At 33.9% G+C, this 23,627-nt stretch overlaps 1 protein-coding gene across 1 annotated transcript in view; it reads right to left on the reverse strand.

Annotated features, from left to right (window-relative positions):
* The window catches only part of FAM189A1 (family with sequence similarity 189 member A1), a 537,302-nt gene that overhangs the window by 332,575 nt on the left and 181,100 nt on the right, over positions 1 to 23,627 (reverse strand). Inside the window, exon 2 of the mRNA XM_044662452.1 lies at positions 14,725 to 14,781. Within this exon, the coding sequence (XP_044518387.1) occupies positions 14,725 to 14,781 (57 nt within the window). The remainder of the gene's footprint in view (positions 1 to 14,724; positions 14,782 to 23,627) is intronic.

The following is a 23,627-nucleotide window of genomic DNA, read 5'->3' on the forward strand; positions in this document are numbered from 1 at the left end:
ATATGATTTACTATTGAACTAAACAAATCATTTTGTAGCCTCAGTTAAATATCTATACCAGGAGTTCTGAACCTTTTTCATGTGATGTACCTCTACGGCAAGCTGGTGAAACCTATGGATCCCTTCTCAGAATATTTTTTTTTTACTATGCTAAATACTAAATATCACTTTAAGCTTAGAATAAATAAAAATTTAATTTCCCCCCTTTCACATTAATGAGCCCATCCACCTCTCTTCAATCTATCCACTGTGTTTGTGAAGAATTACTGATCTGTAGTATTGTTGTTCAGTCCTTCAGTCATAACCAACTCTACATGGCTCCACAGTAAAGGTCTATGGGGTTTTCTTGGGAAAGATACTGGAGTGGTTGCCATTTTCTTCTCCAGTGTATCCCCATTTTACAGATGAGGAACTGAGACAAATAGGAGTTGTGACTTGCCCAGGCAGCTGGTAAGGATCTGAGGTCACATAAGAACTCAGATCTTCCTGACTGTGCCCAGTGCTCTATCCACTGTGCCACTCAGCTGCCTCTGCTCTAAAATATTCTTTTTGATAATGCCCAGTCTTATCATCCAGTACCTCATGAGAAAAAATGAGAAGGAACTGGTCAGGTAGTTAGTTAAACTAAAAAGACTGGAAGGTATAGTCTTACTTTTTTCATGGTGAAGAATATCAGAGTGTCATAAAATTTAGAATGAGAAGCAATCTTGGGGATCATTTCTCCCAGTGGAGTTTAACTCAAATAGATATAGATCCCTGCAAGCCACATACCAACTTAGAAAATCATGAATTAACATAATTTGCCAATGCAAATCATATATTATGTTATATATTAAAATATATTATATTTTGTTTATTTTGGCAAATATTTCCTAATTATATTTTAATCTGATACTAGCAGAACTTTAAGATTTTACTGGTGCTTTCGGGCTCAGGGCTACAAATCCAGTCCAACGCTCCCATTTTGTAAATATGGTACATCTAAGTGGTCCAATGGATAGAACTCTGGGCCTCAAGTCAGGAGGATCTGAGTTCAAATCCCACTTCAGACACTCACTAGCTCTGTGACCCTGGACAAGTCACTTAGCCTATTTGCCTCATTTTCCTCGTATGTAAATTGGAAATAATAATAGCTCATATGTCCCAGAGTTGTTGTAAAGATCAAATGAGATAATAGCTGTAAAGCACCTGGCACAAAGTGCTATATAATTATTAGCTATTATTATTGTTGTTATTGTTGTTATCTAGGCGTCTAGGTTGTATCTAGGTGGATATGACACTAGACCTAGAATCAGAAAGATTCAAGTTCAACACAGCCTGTTAGGGACAAGACTGGAACTAAAATCTGGATTTCCTGACTCCAGGTCTAGAGCTCTCTTCAAGAAACATTAAAATAATACTTGGCAAATTAAATAACTTTAAAAGCATCTAAATATCTATCTCTCTCTCTCTCTCACAAATACACACACACACACACACACACACACACACACACACACTAATCCATTCATTGCTAATCTAGAAAATTCTTAGAACTTACTTCAACTAGAGTAGATATCATCTACTCTATTGTCCAGAGTGCTGTGCAATCCAAAGTGTATGCTGCCTTGTTATACAGTAGCTTACAGCTGTATATCATTTTATTCTTATAAAATACCAAAGACCCTGTCCTTTTTGTTCTTCAAATAGCACTTAAAAAAGGCATTAGTGCAGACTGATTTTGACAGAGATTGAATGGATTTGTCTACAGTCACCCATTTAAGAAGCTGTAATATGAAGACTGAAAACTAGATCTTCAGACTCCTCTCTTAAAACTGCTGGGATGGGATCTGCTTATTCAGTTTTGCACATGTTCATGTCCTTTTTTCCTATAAAAAGTTTAAGCTCCTAGAAAAAATTATATTCATGACAAAACAAGACACAGAGAACATAAGATATAAAACAGATAATTTTGACTACAATAAATTAAAAGGCTTTTGCACACACAAAACTAATGCAACCAAGAATAGAAGAGAAAATTTTAAAAGTGGGAAAATTTTTTTATAGAAAGTATCTCTGGCAAAGACCTCATTTCTCAAATATATAGAAAAATAAGTCAAATTTATAAGAAGTCATTCCCTAACTAATAAATGGTCAAAAGATATCAACAGGCAGTTCTCAGATAAAGAAATTAAAACTATCTTTAGTCATATGAAAAAATGGTACAAATCACTTTTTAATTAGAGAAATGCAAATTAAAACAACCTCACATCTGTCAGATTGGTGAAAATGGCAAAAAAGGAAAATGATAAATGCTAGAGTGGATATGGGAAAATTAGGGCACTGTTACACTGATGGCAGAGCTGTGAACTGATACCACCATCTTAGAGAACAATTAAGAACTATGTCCAACGGACCCAGAAATACAATTACTGGCTCTGTATTCTGAAGAGATCAAAGAAAGAGAAAAAGGGCCTACTTATACAAAAAATATTTATAGCAGTTCTTTTTGGGGTGACAAATAATTGGAAACTGAGGGGGGTGTCCATCAATTGGGAAACAGCTGAACAATTTGTATATGATTTTAATGAAAGATTGCTGTGTTTTTCTAATGTTTTTTATGTTCTTTAATGAAAGAAATGATGCCTAGAACAATCAGCTAAAAGAAAAACTTGGAAAGACTTAATAGGAAGTAATACAAAATGAAGTGAGCAGAACCAAGAGAACAATGTACACAGTAACAGCAAGTATATAAATTATCTACTGAATAACACAACTCTTTTCAGCAATGCAAGAATCCAAGATAACTCCAAGGGACTCATAATGAAAAAGGGTAAGAACCTCACAAGGAACAGAGAGTCTGAATGCAAATTGAAGCATATCATTTTTCACTTTATTTTTTTCAGGAGTTTCTTTCCCATATAAGAAGGATGTGTCTTCTTTCATAACATGGCAAACATGGAAATATGTATTGTATGATAGCACATGTATCATTTATATTACCTGCTGTCTCAGCAAGGGGGGAAGAGAGTGGGAAAAGGGAAAGAACATAGATTGCAAAATGTCAGAAAATTATTACTAAAAATTCTATCAACATATAATGAGAAAAAGAAAAATGTAATAAAAAATTAAAAGAAAGAAAACAAGGACTATGTCTTACACTCCTTTGCCTCCTACCTTGCACAATGCCTATTTCTTATTCATAAAGGTTGGTGCCAAAGCATATTTACAAATACCTGGGAAACTCTTCCAACTCAACAGCTATATCAAATAACATAGAAAAAGTTAGGGAGTAATTGTTTCTGCCTATATTCTAGAAGGTAATGCTAAAGCAAACACATAATTAATTGATTGTAGAATTATTTTGCTGAGTCAGTACAACACTATGGACTAATGATAAACTTGATGATTATTCACTAGTTTGCACTAGAGTAAAACTTTATACAACCAAATAGCAGCAGAAGAAACATTGAGTTCGGATCTCTCCACGAATCTTAAGGTATAAGAACATGACCTGCATGATTTTAGTAAAACACTTCAGAAATGCAGTATTTCCTTAAGTGAGGATGTCTTCACATCCTTAAGTTTCCTTGATGTCTATAATCAAAGCTCCTAAATTCTTTATCATAGTTATGAAATTTACTCCTCATCTATCATTGCTGAGTGTAAGAGGTCTGGGACAGAAAACACTTCATTCCATAATGTTTAAATTTAGGGACATTAATGGAAAGTAAACTATTTAAATTTATAATCTAGAAAATAAATAAATTATCCCTTTTCAACAATACAACATATTAATACTCAATTAGTAAAAGGAATACTTTGTACTTTATCAATTATGTGTACAAGTTGTAAGTACAGTGCTCTTTGTCCCATAACTACTAATATAAGTACCTACTAAAACCTCCAAAACTATCTAGTAGTGTCTCTATGCCAGACATCACCTGTGATTTTTCTAGAAGATGGTACTAATTTAAAACTTGTCTGTAGTGATATTTCTTTCCTTAGGGATTATTGAAAAAGTAATTTACAAACAACAATTGATGCAAAGAATGTTATAATTACTTAAGGTGTAATGAAATATACTGCTTGTTAGTTCATAAAGCTTTTAAACACTGGGTTACTTGGGAAAATTTAGTTCATCTTTATTATCTTGTCTTTTCTTTATAATATACTCTTTCTATTATACATATTTGTCTTATGTACTTAAGGTCAGTGGTAAATTGGTAAATGTTAAGCAACTGAATCTTTAGGGGAAAAAAACTTTTAAAAAGTATATACAAGACACTTTTAAGTTTAATCTGCATTATTAACATTTTTTTCAATGCACTAAGTCTAGAAAATAAACAAAATAGTAAGTCAAGCATTGATTTGTAGTGTGATTATTTTCAAAGTTTAAAAGCTCACAGTAAAAATTTAACTGGTTTGAAGTGACTCCAGTATAGTCCCTGCTTCCTTGATTAAATGTTTTTAAAAGGGAGAGAGAGAATCATATGCCTGATTATTTCATATGACACTTAAATTAATGTGCTTTAAGAAAGTGTCATGTAGAATATCTCCACATATAGAAAAGAACATTTTGTCAATGAATGTATTCAAATTTTGCTTAATTTTGAAGAGAAACTGAGATAGATCTTTTTTTTTTAGTCTTTGAGTTACCTGTTCCTATTTTTTGTGCTTTTAGTGAACCTAATTCAATTTCAGTTTCTAGCTGAGAGATTTTTCTCCCCACTCATATTTGGTAAAGTTGGTAAATTTTTTAAAGAGAGGGCATAATAATGGATTGATTTAATAAACAAGATGGAGGACAGGTTTTTATTTAAGTATTTAAGCTGAAGCTGTTTTATTAGTATTGTAAAAACCTGCATAGTCTCAAAGACTTAGAAATTTACATCCTATTTCTTACTTTCCTTCAGTACTTAATGGATAAAGAGATCATCCTTTTAATATGATGAAGTAAAATGCATTTTCCTAGAAAGAAGTCATGATCCTGACTATAATGAGCCTGAAAGTGGATTTATGATGAGTATTTTGAATAAATTGTGAGTTCAAATATATTTATGTTAATTGTGTTAACCTTCTACTTGCATCAATTGCTGCTAATATATTAAAGTTATATTTCAGTCCATTTCTGAGGTTTGTTGGAATGCCCTATGGATTTTCTAAGGCTTACATTAAAAGTTATAGCAATTCCTAAATTGTACCATTATTTAGGAAAATGCACAAATTTTCATGATGTCAAAAGTTCTGACACATGAATTATAAAACTCTGTAGACTACACATGGGGAAATAACTGAATTACGAATAATTGATGTTAATACACAGTACATTAAACATGGCTATCACTATACAGAAAGAAATATACCATCGGAAAGAAAAGGTGAACTTCATTGCATATGATTTTAAGCTAATTTCATCACAATATGGAATGTATAACACCAAAGATAAGGAATAAAAATTATTAATTCAATATGAAATGCAATATTGACATATATTCAGTTTCTCATTGTTCAGAATATAATATTAAATATTGCAATTGGTCCAGGAAAAAATAGTTACTGGCAAATGAAATACCAATCAAACTGAAATTTTCATTTGTAATATATGGTCTTCAAATCAAAATATGATGAATATGTAAAACTAATATGTGAGAATAAAGTTTGCTTATGTAATAGTAAATGTTTCTGGAACTGAGTTGGGGTTAACAAACAATAACAAGTCCATGTTATTGCTAATAAAACTTTAGGAGTCAGTCAACCCACAAATAAATACTAATAATAGCAGACCAGTGCTAAGTGAAATAGAAAGATTTCCCAATTGTTTCTCTGCTTGTCTGTTATCTGTATTGCTGAATAAAAGCTTACCTTTTAATCAATATTAAAATATTCATGATAATTATGTAACAAACTATGACCCTTGCTATACTCATCTTGAGTTATGTCTATCAGAGAATCTCAAAATTCATGTCAATAAACTGAGAAACATCTATTTGAAACTAGAAATAGTCCTCCTTTTTACATTTTAAGAATTGTGAACTAGAATTTCAATTTGTGTCATTTTGAAATTATGATATTTTATTGTATATAAGTAGGAAAAATTGAAATTGTTTTATCATAGGTTACTATGAGCGACTACCTCAAGGCAATGTCAAAGTATATAATGTATTCACTTAAAGAATGAAATGACTACATTAAAAGTAAAATTTTTTATTATATTATTATATGTTAATATTATTATACTTCTATTTTAGAGTAATTAAGAAAAGCCATACATCCTTTAATGTCACATGTCATCTTCAGTTACACTGAACTGCAACCCAATTATGTATTATAATATATTTACAAAATATTTTACAAGTGTTACCCATAGTCCAGAGGTGAAGCTTTTGTTTTTACACAGGCTATGATTAACATTGGGAATTTCTAAAAATATATATTCTTTTTTACTAATGCCCCTCACTTAAATTCTCCCTTCGGAGACATAAAAATTTGGTTTAAGGGGGCAGCTGGGTAGCTCAGTGGAGTGAGAGTCAGGCCTAGAGACAGGAGGTCCTAGGTTCAAACCCGGCCTCAGCCACTTCCCAGCTGTGTGACCCTGGGCAAGTCACTTGACCCCCATTGCCCACCCTTACCAATCTTCCACCTATGAGACAATACACCAAATACAAGGGTTTAAAAAAAAAAACATACTATTAAAAGTTTCTATAAAAAAAAATTTGGTTTAAATCGAAGGAGAAAGAATTGGGAAGAGAGAGAAAGGAAGAAAGAGAAAAGAGTAGGAAGGGGATTAGAAAAGGAAGGGGAAAGCAATGAAGGGGGAAAGAGTAAGATGGGAAAGAAAGGAAGAAAAGAGATAGGAGTAGGCAAAGGGGTATAGAAGGGAAGGGAGAAAAGGAGAAAGGAAAGAAAAGGGGAAGGGAAGGGAAGAAGGAAGAGGGAAAGGATTAAAGGGGGAAGGGAAAAGTAGTAGAAGAGAGGGAAGGAAGAAAGAAAGGGAAAGAAGAATGGGAAACAGGAAACGTCTAAGAAGGAAGGAAGGAAGGAAAGAGAAGGATGAAGGTAAGGAGAAAGGAAGGGAAAGATTGAGTAAGGGAGGAAACCTAAACTCCCAGGTAAGCACTCAAGTTAATAAAACAACAAATAAGACAGGAAGGGAACAAGTACATAGGGGGGCTGAAACAGATAAGTGAGAGCAGGAGTAGGAACACACAAGGCTGGGGATGGACCCATGAGAGGCTGGTAGAGACCCAGATAGGGGAGGACTAGTGAGAAAAGGAGGCTATAGACACCAGGGCAGATAGGTAGAAGAAGGGCAAAGGAACAAGTCTCTGTATATCTGCTCTGCTTTTGTTTGGAAAGTTTTTTAGGGGTTTTTTTGGAAGGATAGGTAGGAGGTCTCACAACACTGAGCCCAGCACAGGAGTTGGGGAAGAGGAGCAGAGCACAATACTGAACAGTAAAGTTAACATAGGATTGGTTTTTTTTTTTTAATATGGATTTCTTTTAGAATTCTTTACAAAGCTGAGTTTATGTAATATGAATTTATGTAAAACAGGGACTATCTGTAGAAGAGAATTTGTTTACCTCAGACAACAAAAAAGCAAAGGACTAGCATCTAAGCCTATAAAAAAAAAGTCAAAGCGACTCTCTTCAGAGAATCCTACTACATCCCCAGAGTTCCATAAATGCCTCTAAAATTATAGTTCTTATCTGAAGTCTTCTTCCTCTCAAAAAATGAGAAAGCACTTAAGGAAACTCAGTAGTTAAAACTCCTCTCTCCAGTCTGCAAAATCTATATAACCAATAATATCAGTGCAAGGTGAAGTTGGGGTTTACTCCATCACATACTCTAAGCTCGCTCCTTTACCATTCCAGTTCTAACCCAAGCACTCCTCACAACTCTGCTATGATTTCTATCTAATGAAATTTTAACCTAAGCCTCAAAGCCCATTCATTGATAAAGGACACTCAATTCATTGGAAAAGATAAATGCCCTCCAACTAAACAAGAGGGCAGAGCACAGTTGACCAGAAAGGAAAGAAAAGAGCCTGATTTTGTCAACTTGCAACTTCAAGAGTGACAAACAATGCCACCCTATCTTCATGTCACAAATGGGAGAAAATGATTCTAGGAAGAAGTTGACGTGGTAGGAGATGGCAGCTTCTGTCATGTCCCTCTTCCCAGTTCTAACCCCATCCCTTCTTTTCACTAGGACCTGTAATCTGTCCACCTCCTAGTTCCTTCCCATAGGTTATCACCCATATACAGTGTGTGGAGTGGAGTCTTGGGGTCCGCACCCCAAAGTCATTCTAATGAGCAGTCAGGAGACATGGCCAACACCTTTCAGACTGAAACATTTGGGACAGGGAGTCAAGATTGTAGCTATAAATTTTAGGACTTTTCCCTTTGGAACCTAACCTCTTTTAACCTTTTGAATACTGTCTGTTAGAGCTATTAATAAAATGGAGAAAAATAGGGAGTTTGGGCCACATTAGAAAGAAGTATATATTTATGTATATAAAACTTATTAGGGAAAGGGATTTCTCTACTCTTCATGAGGAAAGGTTGGTATCTCTCTTCTGAAGGGCACCTAACTTTCACTAATTTTCTACAGGAAGTTGCCAATCTGATTATTAATACTAATTTACATATGCTGGAGTATAATGCATGATTTTAACCCACACATTCAGGCTACATTATTTTTCTCATTTCCCTACAGAGACTATTTGTTGAACAAGTTCTATATCATCCTCTTCTCTTCAGTCTATTGCCCACTTTGCCCCTATTGCTAATCTTGTCCTGCCAAGCTCTGGCCTTGGATCACTCTCATCCTCTCTCTTTTCTCCTATTTACATGCTGCTCAATGAAGTCAGAGAACATCATGAAACCAAAATGAAGTCCGCTTCAAATTTTTGTTACATAATCTCAACTAAGCCATTACTGTGGCAAGGCAATCCCCACTCCTAGAGCAGTGTCTCTAAACCTTTACATTCCTCCTCAAATCCCCAGTGACTCCTCCTCCCCTCCACCATTCTCATATTTCACTGAAAGTTATCCACTGAGCACTCCCTCTTCTTCTTCCTCATCACTTATATGTGCACTGTGGAAGGTTTTTTTTTTAAGCATTATAAAAATTAGTCCTTTCTCTTAAGAAGTTTGCAATCTAGTTGAGATGAACAGGTATTAAATGTCAGCAAAAATTAAAAGCAACACAGGATTAAAACCAGTTCTGTGGCACAGATTAGTGTAGTTCAGGGAAAAGAAAATCAGTGAATATAGGAATGGTCTGAGACAAACAAATGGATGGGGATACAAACACACAAGACAGGAATGTGTCACCGATTTACATCCTTATATCTACTAAAGGCATACTGTTCCTTCAAAGGTCTTCATAGCTCAGAACAAATGTTCTCCCTTGAATTCATACTCGGCTATATCATAAAACATAAAAGCTAGAAATAATATTTTAACTAGTTATCTTAAAAGATATAATTGATATAGAAATATTTGCTAAATGTTCAGCATGGTTAATTTAAAAAATTTTAAGATTTGTGAATTAGGACTCTGAGCCTTTACCCCTCCCTCTCAAACTTTAGCCCTAATTCCTCCAATATTACTTTAAATACCAATCCAGGCATGAAAGCTACTATATTTACTAATTCTCCTGGAGAGTTGGAAATTTGAAACTTCTTACGAGGTTATACCTTTTGTTTTGTTTGTTTCTCGCTTTGTACAAGTATGAGAAGAACTAGGAAAAGGTTGATATAAAACCTGCTTGCCTCCCAACTCGAAACTCACCTTGCTTCTTGGCCATTTTGGCAGCATTAGGAAAGGAAAAGTTAGACTACTTGAGCCTATGCTTGAAATTTACTCCTGAGTTTGTATTAGCATAATAACGACCCCACAATCTTGACTAATAAAATTAACATACAAACTTAAACCATTCCTTGAGTAAATCATAAAGATAGCTTTTTCAGTGACTACATGAGAATGTTTAAAGAGGCAAGAGTATTTAAATTACCACGTGGATCTATGGTACAAACATTATTAATAAATTCCAGCAGCTAAAAGCCAGGCTTACTTTTCTTAAGAAGACAGAATATAATACACTTTGAGTAATTCATTCTATCAGTTGCATATACAAGTTAGTTTTCTAAAAAATAACCCTTCTTAAACCTTTAGTTTTCAGTCCTTCACCAGTATTAGCATTTATGAATAATGCAATGTCCACCTTTCTGCTCATTTTTTAATGTTAGTAGCTATGATTATTTGTAAGGCTGTTTCTACTAAAGACAAGTAAGCAATCTCAAAGTGTTTCACTGAATCTTTCATGAAATTACCTAATCAGAGCCATACAATTTGATTCTTAATTGGCATCCAGCATAATGTAGAACCTCTTATAGAATAATGCAAAGGAGACAATTATCTCAATCACAGGGGACATTTAGTACAAATGAAAAAAAAATTTAAACATTCTTTTTCTACTTATATACTACAGCTTAGGAAGCAATGCAAAAGATAATATCCTAGCTTTCAGTGCTTTGGAAGATTGTGGATGGTGTTGAATTTTTTTTAAAAATACCATTTTTTGCTTCTTCACCATTTTCAATCTCTCCCCTCCTTACTACAATCAAATAAGTAGGCATCCTTCCTTAAAGCTTCACCAGGCGGTCCAACACCCACACTCAGACCTCTGCTACTTTCCTAGGAACAACATGTTCCCCTTTCCTTTTTTTTTTTTTGCAAGTATTACCTATTCCTTCCACTTCACATAAGAGAAAGTATACAAATCCTTTCTCAAATTTTTGCAATAATACCCTGCCCTCTGTTTGTATCCCTTATAGCCAAGCCAAAAAAGGGTAAAGCACTAAATAAGTTTAGGACATAATGGATAAGACTCAGAGGACTTATTGAAGGAAGCTATTTTCCAGCATCTAATAGCAAATGTCAAACCAAGGGCATCTTACATAGATGAAAGTAAGTGGAGTCGTTAATTGGTTGGAGAAAATCCAGTCAGGCTTTTCTTAAATTTTGTTTAGAAAAAAGACCTAGTAAATCCTATTCTATCATATAGTTACAAGCAAACCACAAGTCCCAACATCTATTTTCAATGCAAACTTTACTAAATTCACTAAGAGGCAAGTGAAAAAGAGAGAACTGAGTCACTTTTTTAAAGAATAGCCTTACTGATACACTCACCCTCAACTATGTAACAACACCACAAATAAAATAAAATAAAACTACCTTGTCTGTTTTTATAAATTTTAAGGAGCTTATGAAAACAAAACAGCATTCCACTCCTCTACTGTGATATCAGTAGAAAAGTATTAGACTTAGAATGTGGAGAGACTCTTCTATGTTCATATGTTTTGAATAAATTGGCCAAGTTTTGGTGACTTATTATATGATTATATATTATATGATCTGAATATTCAGAAAGTGAACACAAGAGAAGAGAGTATACTTTTCTGCATTTCTTTTTTAAAACTTGATTTTGAAATGCTTTTAAAAAAACAACTTAGTAATGACATTATTGAAAATGCTTAGATATGGAATCATTATTTAAGAAAAATAAATCAAAATATTTTTTAAAAATAAGATCTGATATTTTATTTTTATTAGCTGGCTTGCCATAGGGAAGTCACTTATAAGCATTCTAAACATCATTTTCCACATCTGTAAAGTGGAGATAGTACTACTTACTCCACTTACTACCTTGCAGGGTTATGAAGATCAAAGATGACAATGAAAGTAAAGCATTTTCTAAAAATTAAAATGTGGAAATCAATGATGATTAACTCTACTTGTTTAGAAATAAGAACCAAAGAATTCAATGAAGACAGCAGAGGAAGAAGTATTACAGCCCAACTTCCTCTTCAACTATTCTAACACATATTTAAGAAGGGCACCAGAGTATTGATTATTTGTTTATAAAAACCTTTACCTTCTGTCTTACAATTGATACTAGGTATGGATTCTAAGGCAGAAGGGCAGTAAAAGCTAGGCAATTGGGGTTAAGTGGCTTGCCCAAGTTCATAAAGGTAGGATGTATTAGTAATTCAAACAAAGCACAGCAGGTCATCTTTCCAGCCCAAGACCACATATTCAAAGTACAGGCACAAGTGTTTGGCTGGAACTGTGAAAATGGGGTGGATCAAGATGCTGTCCCCTCTGACCCAGAAAGGGGATCCCACACTTATTAGATACCAGCCTCAGAACAGGGCCACGAGCAGAATGACAGTCTTCTACCTTTAGCCCAGAAGAGTGCTCAGAGAGCATGTTCATGCTCTGAACCCAGAACAGAATTAAGGACTCAGTCTGAGCATTCAAAATAGAGGTATGCTAAAAGAAGTTGAATGCTTTCTTTCATCACATAGTAAGATTAGGAACGCAGTCCTCCAGTTTGAAAAAAGCTAGGAGCGAATTTTTTAAGAAAAAAATTAAATCCTTAGCAAAAATTAAAACAATTTAAAATAAATTAAGAAAATGTAAAAAAAAATACTATAAATCATTTACCCAATTCTATGCCAAAAAATGTGAATATTTACATAAATATAAAATGCCCAGATTAAGAGAACATAAAATATAGAATTTAAGTAACCTAATCCCAGAAAAATGAATTTAGCAAGCCACAAAATGAATGTCAAAGGAAAAACCCCAAATCAAATGGATAGAAAAATGAATTTGGTCCAATAAAGAAAAATTAATTATGACATTGCACAAAATGTTTGAAAAATAGGGAAAGAAAGAAAAACCAAATTCTTTTTTTGATAGATAGTTTTGATACCTGAACTGAAGAGGCAAAAAAGAGATGGAAAACAGTAGGCCAATGTGTTTAATTAATGCTTATGAAAAAAAATAGTAAAGATCCTATCACAAAGACTATACACAGAGAAAGATTCAATTCATATTAGGATTCGGATGCAGGATTGGATGAATGATTATAAAATTGCCAACATAAATGACCATAATGCTATGAACAAAAATGTGGTTATATCAAAATGTATAAAAAAGTTTTTTACAAATTAAAACACCCACTAATAAGAGAAATGAAAACTAAAGCAACTCTGAGGTTTCACTTAAGACTGACAATGCTGACGAAAAAGAAAACATAAAAAATGTTTGAGATGCTTCAAGAAAACGTACAATGAGGAGTTTTCAAATAGCTCAGCCATTTTGGAAGACAATTTGAAACTACACACCTTCAAAATATCTTCTCTTTGCTCCCATTTTCTCCTCCTACATATCCATGGCCTCATCAGTTCTTTTCTGGACTACTACAATAGCCTCCATAACTGTCTCCTTGCCCCAAGACTCTCCCCACTTCAATCCGTCTTCCAGTCAATTAACATGATTCTTCTAAAGTATAAATCTGACTGTGCAATTCACCAGCTCAGTGAGCTCCAGTATTATTTTCAGGATCAAATATAAACTCCTCTGGCATTTACAATTCTTCATAAATTGTTGAAGTAACTAGGAATAGATCCAGACATTCTGAAAAGCAATTTAGGACTATGTCCAATGAATCATCAAACTATAGGTATACCTTTTAGCCCAATGATGCCACCAGAAGTCTAAAATAGAGAAAAAAAAAAGGAAAAGGATCTATATGTCCAATATGGCAATTCTTTTTTAAGTGGCAAAGGACTGGAAACTAACAGGTTACCCATTAATTAAAGAATAGCTGAACAAACTATGTTAAATTGGTGAAAAGGATTTCTATTGTGCCATAAGAAATAAAAACAAGAAACTGGAAAGATATATAAACTGAAGTGAGCTGAACCAGGAGATTATACCATAGCAATATTATAAAGACAAGTAACTTTGAAAGACCTAAGAATCCTAGAGCAAAGACCTGCCTAACCACAACTCTAAAGGATTGATAATGAAGCATGCTACCCATTTCCTGATAGAGAGGTAGTGAATAAAGATGCAGAATAAGACACATTTCTGGACATGGCCAAAGTGGGAAATTTTTTTCTCTACTGAATATTTGTTACAAGGTTTTTGTTTACTTTTTTCCTAATAGGAAGAAGTATGTGAGAGAGAAAATAAGTATTAATTGAAAAAAATTAAAATAAAGCTCTTCCTCATGTAGTTACTTATACCTTTAGAGCAGTGATTCCCAAAGGGGGCACCACCACCCCCTGGTGATCTAGGGAGGCAGTGATGGCCAGAGGTACATTTAACTTTCCTATTAATTGCTATTAAAATTTTTAGAAAAATTAATTTCCAGGGAGGCTAAGTAATATTTTTTCTGGAAAGGGGGCAGCAGGTCAAAAAAGTTTGGGAACCACTGTTCTACATAGAAAAAAATCTCTATTAGATTTAAAATATTAACATTCTATTCTTTTGTCAAAGTTACTAATTTTGTCAAAATGTAAACATTTTAGGTTAAAATATTTTATTTGTATTTGTTTATTCAATTATTTATATTTTTATGTTGTTATTAAGTTAATATTTTTAGTAAATTTTGTTTTTCAGAACTTAAATTTCATTGGTATAGGGAATTCATGACAAGGAAACTACAAGTATAGAGCTGTGACTATTCTAAAGCTCATAATCGTAAAGAGGTCCCTGGGACACTGAGAAATTTAATTCCTTGCCCAGGGTTAACAGATCCAATGTGTCTCAGAATTAAGATTTGGGCTTATTTCTCTTAATTTCAAGACTATCTGCCACACAAGTCTTCTATATCAACAGAACTAAACTGTTCAAGTTAATCAGGTCAGAATTATTACTTACCACAAGGGATAAGGGTCTTTTCCAAGAAACAACACCAATCAGTCCTGACAAGAGCACCTGAAATAAAATATAAACATTTCTGTAAGATTTAACTATCAATATATCTAAAAATAAAATGAATCTGAAAATTCTGTTTTTCTAACAATATTGGAAGTTGATTGAGAACATGAATTAAATCCAGTATATAGTAGACCACAAAATTTCCTAGAGAATTAAGGCAATAAAATATATTGGAAGTAGATCTTTCTCACAGATCTAATTGTTGCTCTTGATTGCCTGAATATAGCTTTGAGACACAAAGAAATAGGAGCAACATTTTAAAGGATGTAGCTGTATTATATACTCACAATCTCTGAGAATAGAAAGTTTTCAAAATATAGATACTTAGCAAAGAAAATCAAATTTGTGAATTAAGGTGAATAGTCTTTATTTAAGGAAAAAGAAAGTTCCTTAGTATAATCTAGTCCAATTTTCCCATTTTAAAGAGGATTCCAGTTATTCTACTTATTACTATTTATTACAAAATAGATCTTTCCTAGATAATTATCTTGTCTATATAAAGAAATCTCCTTGAGAGGTAGTATAGCTTTCATTTGAATGAAGGCAATCAATCTCCAAGGTTTGATCCATACTTGTCAGATATTCAAAGTGCTGTCAAGTAAACAGAGGTAGGGAAGGAAGCAGGGAATATAGGTTAAATTTTGAAAATGTTAACAACCCTTGGATCTATAGGCCACTGATTTAATTATCTACATGGTAGGGGGAAAGGACCATGGAAAAAGAAACAAATGAATGAATATCTGCTATACACTTACTATGTGCCAAGCAGTTTATGTTAAGCACATGGGATACAGATACAAAAACAAAGATAGCTCTTGCTTCCAAAGAGGGAAAATAAAATACATAGGAAAGTGGTGTCCAGAAAGGGAAACGCATCCAGAAAAAAAATATATAGATACTGGGATTATAGATTAGATTCACATAGTCCATCCAGGAACATGGGCAGAGTTGACTTAATCATGATGGGTTACATTATAGAACAGAACTAGAAATGTCAAATTTATATGGAGGGGAAAAATATCAAGAATCTCGAGAGAAATAATAAAAGGGATGAGGAATGAAGGGAGCCTACCAGTTCCAGACCTTAAAGTAAAATACAAAACAGTAGTTATTAAAATTATTTACATTAACTTTAAAAAATAAATCAAATAAATTAGGTACACAATATATAGAAGTAAATGTTACTTCTTCTATTGGAATTAGAATTTCTTCTAATGAAATTCTTCTAATGAAAGCCATGCATTCATTAAACAATAAGACCCTTGATAGTAGGAACTTATTATTTGGCAAAAAAAATATTGGAAAAATTGGATAGTGTAAGATTTAAATTAATATCCAACATTCCAAGAATTATATTTTATAGTTTATTAATAATCACTTGAAGTAGAAGGAATAAAAAGGAAATGGAAGTAAAAAAACCCCTAATTATCTAACAAAATTAAAACCACGTGAGCAAGTTCTCCTGCCTCTTGCCTCATCTCACCTCCATAGCACGCTGAAAAAGAGGGTGAGAGGTGGGGCTACACCAAATTTATATCCTCCCTTCGTTAGCACATAGCGTGAGAAGGAACATGGGATGCTGGGAATTGGAGTTCTAGAGTACAGAAATTAATTATATGAGGAGTGGAAAAGTTGTGAAGAAGGAGGAGTTGGCAGAATTGTTGTAATGAGTTTGTCACAAGTCTCTGTAAAGAAATAATTTGATTTTTGGTGTGAAATGGCTATTTATAACATATTACATAATAAAACAATTTGTGAAATATCAACAATGATATAAATTACAATTTTATTATTATGTTCTCATTTTTTGTGGCCTATAGATCCAAGAGTTGTCAACATTTTCAAAATTTAACCTATATTCCCTGCTTCCTTCCCTACCTTTGTTTTACTTGACAGCAGTTTGCATACCTGACAAGTATGGATCAAACCTTGGAGATTGACTACCTTCATTCAAATGAAAGCTATTCTACCTCTCAAGGAGATTTCTTTATATAGACAAGATAATTATCTAGGAAAGATCTATTTTGTAATAAATAGTAATAAGTAGAATAACTGGAATCCTCCTCTTTAAAACGGGAAAATTGGACTAGATTATACTAAGGAATTTTCTTTTTCCTTAAATAAAGACTATTCACCTTAATTCACAAGAGTATTTGAGTTATCCTTAGAAGCATTTTAAAGGGTAAAACTTAGAAGCTGAGTATCATTGGTATACCAAGCTTATGTAGAAAACTACTCGCATCTACTGCCCCTTCTCTTTTCATCCTTTTACACTTTTAGTTTTTTCACTTTCTGTGTAATATCTGCCATATCTTCCTGCCATGGCTCTACTTGCTGCATGACCTGTTAATGATAAGCTATAGTTCCATTTTGCCTCTAGCTTGAATTCTTAGTTCTACTTCCACCTGATTAATACTCAGCCCCTTTTTGTACATAGGCATCCTTCCCATCTATTATTAAAAATCCCTCTTAGCTTGGTGTGTATCCCTCAGTATTCCTCCTGGAAATTAGGCAGCTCTTGCCTGCCTCTCCTTTTACAGTAAGTAAAAGGTATACAAAAGCCCATTAATCTCACTTGTTGACCAAGATGTGCCCATTCAAGATGGCCTCATTTACCCACTTTTCCCTACATAGAGGAAGATTAAGGGAGAGTGAACAATCTCAAATGACTACAAGGTTTTGAGCCTGTGCCTAGATTTCATTTGCAGCAATTGGCTGGCCACTTAGAAGTGAAGTGATATTCAGTGAAAATGACTAGATAGAAATTCCATATATTTCATGAATGTATGATAATTATCTACAGTCATTATACAGTGGGAAGGAATGACTAACTTTAAATTTTGTTAAATTACCGTGTGAAGTTGTACCATTCCCTCGGTTAATAAATTTATGAATTATGAAAGTTTAGGGAAAGTCTTTTATAATGTATTGAGTAGAACATTATTTGGGATAGATATAGGCATCTTAGACTTGTGATTTCTTTAGTAGAATGAGTTTCCTGGATAAAGAAACTCCCTCTCCCAATGCAAATAGGTTTCTTTTCTTCAATTTGTTGTCTTAAGAGAGTTGATTAGAGCAATGAGAGGGTGTAGCTTGCCTGGGGTGATGTAGCCAGTATTTATCAAAGGAGAGACTTCAACTTTCTTCTTCCTAGCTTTGAGGATGACTCTTTATCAACTGTCCTGCTCCAATTACTTAGGAGAAAAAACTTCAAGAATCAATATACTCTAGACTTCTCTGTTCATGCAATAGTGTTTCTAATTCAAAATGTATAGGGAATTACCCATTTTTATGAATAATACTATTAGAAATGGAGATACTACTATTTCCTTTATTATCATTTTATATTGCTTAATTATACTTGGCAGTGAGTTCTTTGTTTTTTCTAGTTTCATGTCTCTCGATATTAATAAAATTGTTGGGTTTTTTTTTAAAGAATTGTATTTGGGCTTGTAGATAGAGAATAAGGTTTAATCAAAACAGCGTAGTAAAAGGTTTGTTGTGAATGGCAAATGCAAAAGGAAATTTCTAGGTTTTTAGGAATTGATTTACAAAAAGGAGAGTTAACTAAATCACTCATTTGAAAGTTTATTCATAATAATTCTTTAATTTGCAACACACACATATATACATTCTATTAATAGGCAGAGATTTGAGAAAGTAGGTCTGCAAAATTATTCAAGTCAGAGGAAAATGAGAAAAGTTATCAGTTTTAGTTGGTACAACCTATTAAGCAAATGGCAGCTAAACTAAATTAACTTCACAAGATTCCATGTCAGTTTTCATTGGGAATTGAGACATTTTAAAAATGCTATATATAGGTGTTTTACCAATTGATGACAGAAGTAGAATTTTCTTTGACATTTATTCTTATATTCCCTTAAGTTACTATTGTGTACATGCAGAACTGTGAATCATTGTTGTAATTAGACTTATTAAACCTCTGAATATATATTTGAAGAAGGATGGCTTACAGAGGAACATTTGAGTAACAACTAAAATCAAATTCACTAAACTCATATAAGTATTCATAGGAAATAATAATACCATTTATGTTCAATCTCTCTCAAGATTTCCTATCTCAAATTTCCTTCAATCTATTCTTATGTATTTCTTGTATATAACTAGCTATTTACATGTTGTCTCCTCCATTAAAGTATGTTTCTTGAAGGCCAGAACTGTTTTTGCCTTTATGCATATCTCTTGGGGTTTAGCAGAGTGTCTGACATTCAGTAGGTGCTTAATAAATTCTTGTTGACTTGACTGAGCTAAAATCTCATTTCTGCAAGAAACTTTAAGTCCAGTGCTTTTGCTTTGAGATTTTCTTGAGTTTATCTTGTATATGTCTTTTTTGTACATAGTGCTATAAATTATATCTCCTCTTTTAGATTGTAGGCTCCTTGAGGGCAGTAACTATTTTTATTTATCTTCATAGCCCTTGTACATTTTGTCTGGCACATAACAGTTCCTTAATAAATAATTATTGTCTTCATACACATATAATAACAGCTTAATAAATATTCGCTCACTGAGTAAATTGAGGAATTGGAGTATATTTGAGGAACATCAGCTCTGTAGTCCAAGGTTGGATAAACATTGAGAACATGAATTACCTGAAGAAAAATTTCATGTTTTGCAAGAGCTCCTGGGACAATTGGAATAAGTGGGCAAAAACCAGATTTGGACCAGTATTTCACATCACTATGTTGCAAATGGATTAGTGAACAAAATTTAAAAGGCAACAACATAAAACAGTTGAAAGAAGATAGGAGGAAGTAGATTTCATAGTTATGGCTATGGGGAGAATTCATAATGAAACAAGGAATACAAGAGATCACGAAAGATAAAATAGACTTTTGATTACATGAAATTAATTAAAGAATATTTAAAGCCAGAAGGGACACATTTCATGCATCCCACACCTGACTGAAAATTTTGTGCATAAGTAAAATAAATACAACTACTCTAATAAGGCAAATTGTTGACTGTGGAAAAAAATAGTTCTAATAAAGTTCTGCTATCCAAATTACTGCTATCCAGTGATTTAACACAAATATATGGCTAATGTTCGTCCACTAATTGATAAGCAGTCAAAGAATGTGTACAACACTTCTCAAAAGAAGACTTGCAGATTAATAAACAAACATGAAAATATTATTCAATTAACCTTGCATAATATAAATTGGAAAAAAATATTTTAGATGAAAATAATAAATGTTTGAGAGGCTGTAGAAAGGTTGCTGGTAGACCTGTAAAGTGGTCCAGTTCTGGAAAATAATTTGGAATGATGCAAAAAAACACATGAAAGATAAAAAAGCTAATGCTCTTTGACCCAGAAATATGCTAGCCATATACTCTCTGGATCAGTGACACAAAAATATCATGATTAGATTATTCATAGTAGCACTTTTATGTGAGCACAGAACTGATGACAAAATGAGTGTCATCAATTGGAGAATAAAGAAATTGTGCTACATAAATGCAATAAAATAGTGTATCATAAAATTATAATATGAGAAGTTAAGAGAAGTATGGGAGTTGATACAACATGGAGTTCTATGAGTTGATATAGAGCAGAGAAAGCAGAACCAGGAAAATAATTTTTCAAATAACTATAATAATGTAATTGAAAATGACAATAAAATGAAACTATATATCAAGCTTGAAATAATTAAGAAACTTCTTTTCTCTGCTTTGGTTATATGAGTATTAAAAGTGTATGAGGACAGCTGGGTGGCTCAGTAGATTGAGATCCAGGCCTAAAGACGGGAGGTTCTAGGTTCAAATCTGGCCTCAGACACTTCCTAGCTGTATGACGTGGACAAGTCACTCAACCCCCATTGCCCAGCCCTTATTGTTCTTCTGCCTTGGAACCAATACACAGTATTGATTTTAAGACAGAAGATAAAGGTTTAGGGGGGAAAAAGTGAATATTGTCAAAATTGGTTTTGCTGAACTACTTCAAAAAGTATTTATTAAAAGGGAAAATTTGTTGCTTAAGGAATGTAGAGAGGTATATTCAGAAATTAATGTGTTATAAAAGCAAACCCATCAAAAAGTTTTAAGTGAAAGGATTGTAGATATTATCTTTGTGGATATTTAATTCCCTACATGTCTTTAATAGGAGCAATTAGATCCCAAGCCCTTATCTAATTCAAACTCAACATGTAAGATGCTTAATGTCACTCATATAAATCATTGGCATATTACCTACTAATCATGGATTTTAAAGTATGTTTATGTGTATTTATGTTATTACATGCATGTATGTATCCAGTTAAACATGCTTCAATGAACACCTACTATGTGCTAACTTTTGTGAGGTGCTTTGTAGGACATAAAAGAATCAGGCACACTGGCAATTGGAGAGAGGTTTTCCACACTAGTCTCTTTAACTTTTAATGAGGTCTTCTAATCAGCGATTTGATTATAAGCTGGCATACCTCAGCACTTGGACTTTTATTTATATGCCTGTTTAATTGGTTCCATAAAAACATGGTATTATGCAGAATCATGATGCAGAGAACATTTAATTCCAATGAGGATAATATTTTCAGTGTGATACACATTGCTGCTTAGCCAAATTTAGAGAATAAAAGTTTAAATGACATTTTCCTGGGCTGAACAAAGGGAAAGGTAGGAGAGATGAGAAAAGGAAAGGCTCCAGCCAAGTAGAATCTGATCTCCCTTCCCCTTTCTTGTCAGCTGTGATCCTGATGAAGGGCACTGGTATTATTCTTAGCTTTTGCCAAAGTGGGCAGAGAAATCATTCCAGCTCCCTCTAAAGACTGTATGGCACCAAAATGACTGTGTTCCTCTCAGCATGGAAATAACATCATTGTACACATCTGTGCTCTCACCTTCCCTTTTATTTAGCAAACAACAGGTATGTATCCTTCACAGCTGTCTGGTACTGATTAGGGTGAAGCTGCTTCTGGCCCCTGATTCATATTTAATTCAGTTTTCCCCAAGGAGCGGGTCTCCTGGGCTGTGGCTTACAGTCTCATTATTTAGTTGGAACTGCAGTCTCCAAAGTTACCAGTGATCTGTGTTACCAGTGATTAAATCTAATGTCCTTTATTCAGTCCTCTTTATTCTTGACTTCTCTGCATCCTCTGACACGGAAGATCGCAATCACTCTTTTCTCCTTGTTCCTTCCCTACAGGTTCACACTGCTTTCTCTTTGTTTCCCCTCACCTATAACTGCTCCTTTGCAGGATCTTCGTCTAGGTGATGTGTGCTAACCATGCATTTCTCCCAAGGCTCTGTCCAGGGTCCCTTTCTCTTCGCCTTCTATATTGTATCACTTAACGATTTGGCTCCCATGGATTCATTTAACATCTTTGTGCACGTGGTTATTAGAACAAATCGTTCTCCTTCACTCATTCTGCTGAGGGAAGTCTTCACATACTTGGGGTAAACGACTCCCTAATTTACTAATTTGAGTCCTGTTGGTTACCCCCAACCTTGCTTAGCTCATCTGCTGAGACGGTTTTAGTGGGATGTGGCCACTGCACATACCACAGTTTTTTGGAGCCACAGGTGAGAGTTGAGTGACAAATGGTCACCAAAGATGGATTAACAGCCATGAAAAGGGCTAGGCAAGCCCTCACACCAGAGGTGATAATCCTCCCCGAATATCCCATATACCTTACTGACTTAGTTTTAAAATGTAATACAGGCATCCCTTCCACATTGTGACTTTCCCCATCATGGCTTCAATATATTGTGGGCCAGCATAAGAGATTAAGTGAAAACTTTGGGGGAGTTTGGCAGAAGCTGCAGACAACATGCAAAGCCAGCAGATGAAAGAAAAAGTTAAAAAAACTCAGAAATGCATAATATATACATATAGTATTGTATAATATCAACATATTTTATCTTTTAATACCAACAAATATATACAATAAACACCCCACAAAAGAAAAAGACAAAATTCAGAATTCTATGGTATGAATAGAGGGCCTAAAATTTTTACATGGATTTTCTAGATTATGGGGGTGCTATGCCCTAACCCTTATGATGTGAAAGGGATACCTGTATTATTTATATTTAATTATATAATTATTATTTTGTTCAATATACCCCAATTTTATTTTAATTTGGTTCAGGCCCCATTTGGGAATGCTGTAGATGATACGGACCTTTGGCTGTGTTTGGCACTTCCATGTGCCCTTGATCTTCCCTGTTCCCATCTTCTGCAATAGATTGTCTTTAATATGATTCCCATACTGTCACATCTTCAATTTCTATCTCTTATTTCCTTCCCTGCTGCCTAAAATTATATTCATGTTTTCCCCATCTTTAAACAACCTCTTATTCCGTGCTATAATCTTGTCCTATATCAGCATTGGGGAAGATTTTTCAGGTTCAAGTGCCCAGAGGGCAAATTCACCTGTCTGTGAGGACCACCCCCACCTTTTCCCCCTAATCCCTACCTCCCCATCCCCGCATTACCTGAGAGAATGAAGGGAGGAGGTACTTGCTTTGGGTGGCTGGACAGAGGGACAAGGCATGCAAAAAATATCCTCCTGTGCTGGGGAAAGGGAGAACAGAGCAGCTCTCTGAGTATGCCTGCCAGTACTTAGCCAATGCTATCCTATATCTTTCATCCCACTTCTTAGTTAAACTCCTTGAGAAAGCTATCTAAACTGAATACTTCTACTCTCTTTCTTATTATTCTTTTCTAAATCCTGTATAAATCTGGCTTCTGATCTCATTATTCAACAGAAACTCTTCTCTCCAAAGTTATAAATAATTTCTAATCTAATGGTCTTTTCACAATCTTTTTTCAGTTTAGTGTAGCATTAGACACTATTTTTCACCTTTTCCTTTAGATCTTC

The sequence above is a fragment of the Gracilinanus agilis genome, chromosome 2 (genome assembly GCF_016433145.1).
Source record: "Gracilinanus agilis isolate LMUSP501 chromosome 2, AgileGrace, whole genome shotgun sequence".
NCBI lineage: Eukaryota > Metazoa > Chordata > Mammalia > Didelphimorphia > Didelphidae > Gracilinanus > Gracilinanus agilis.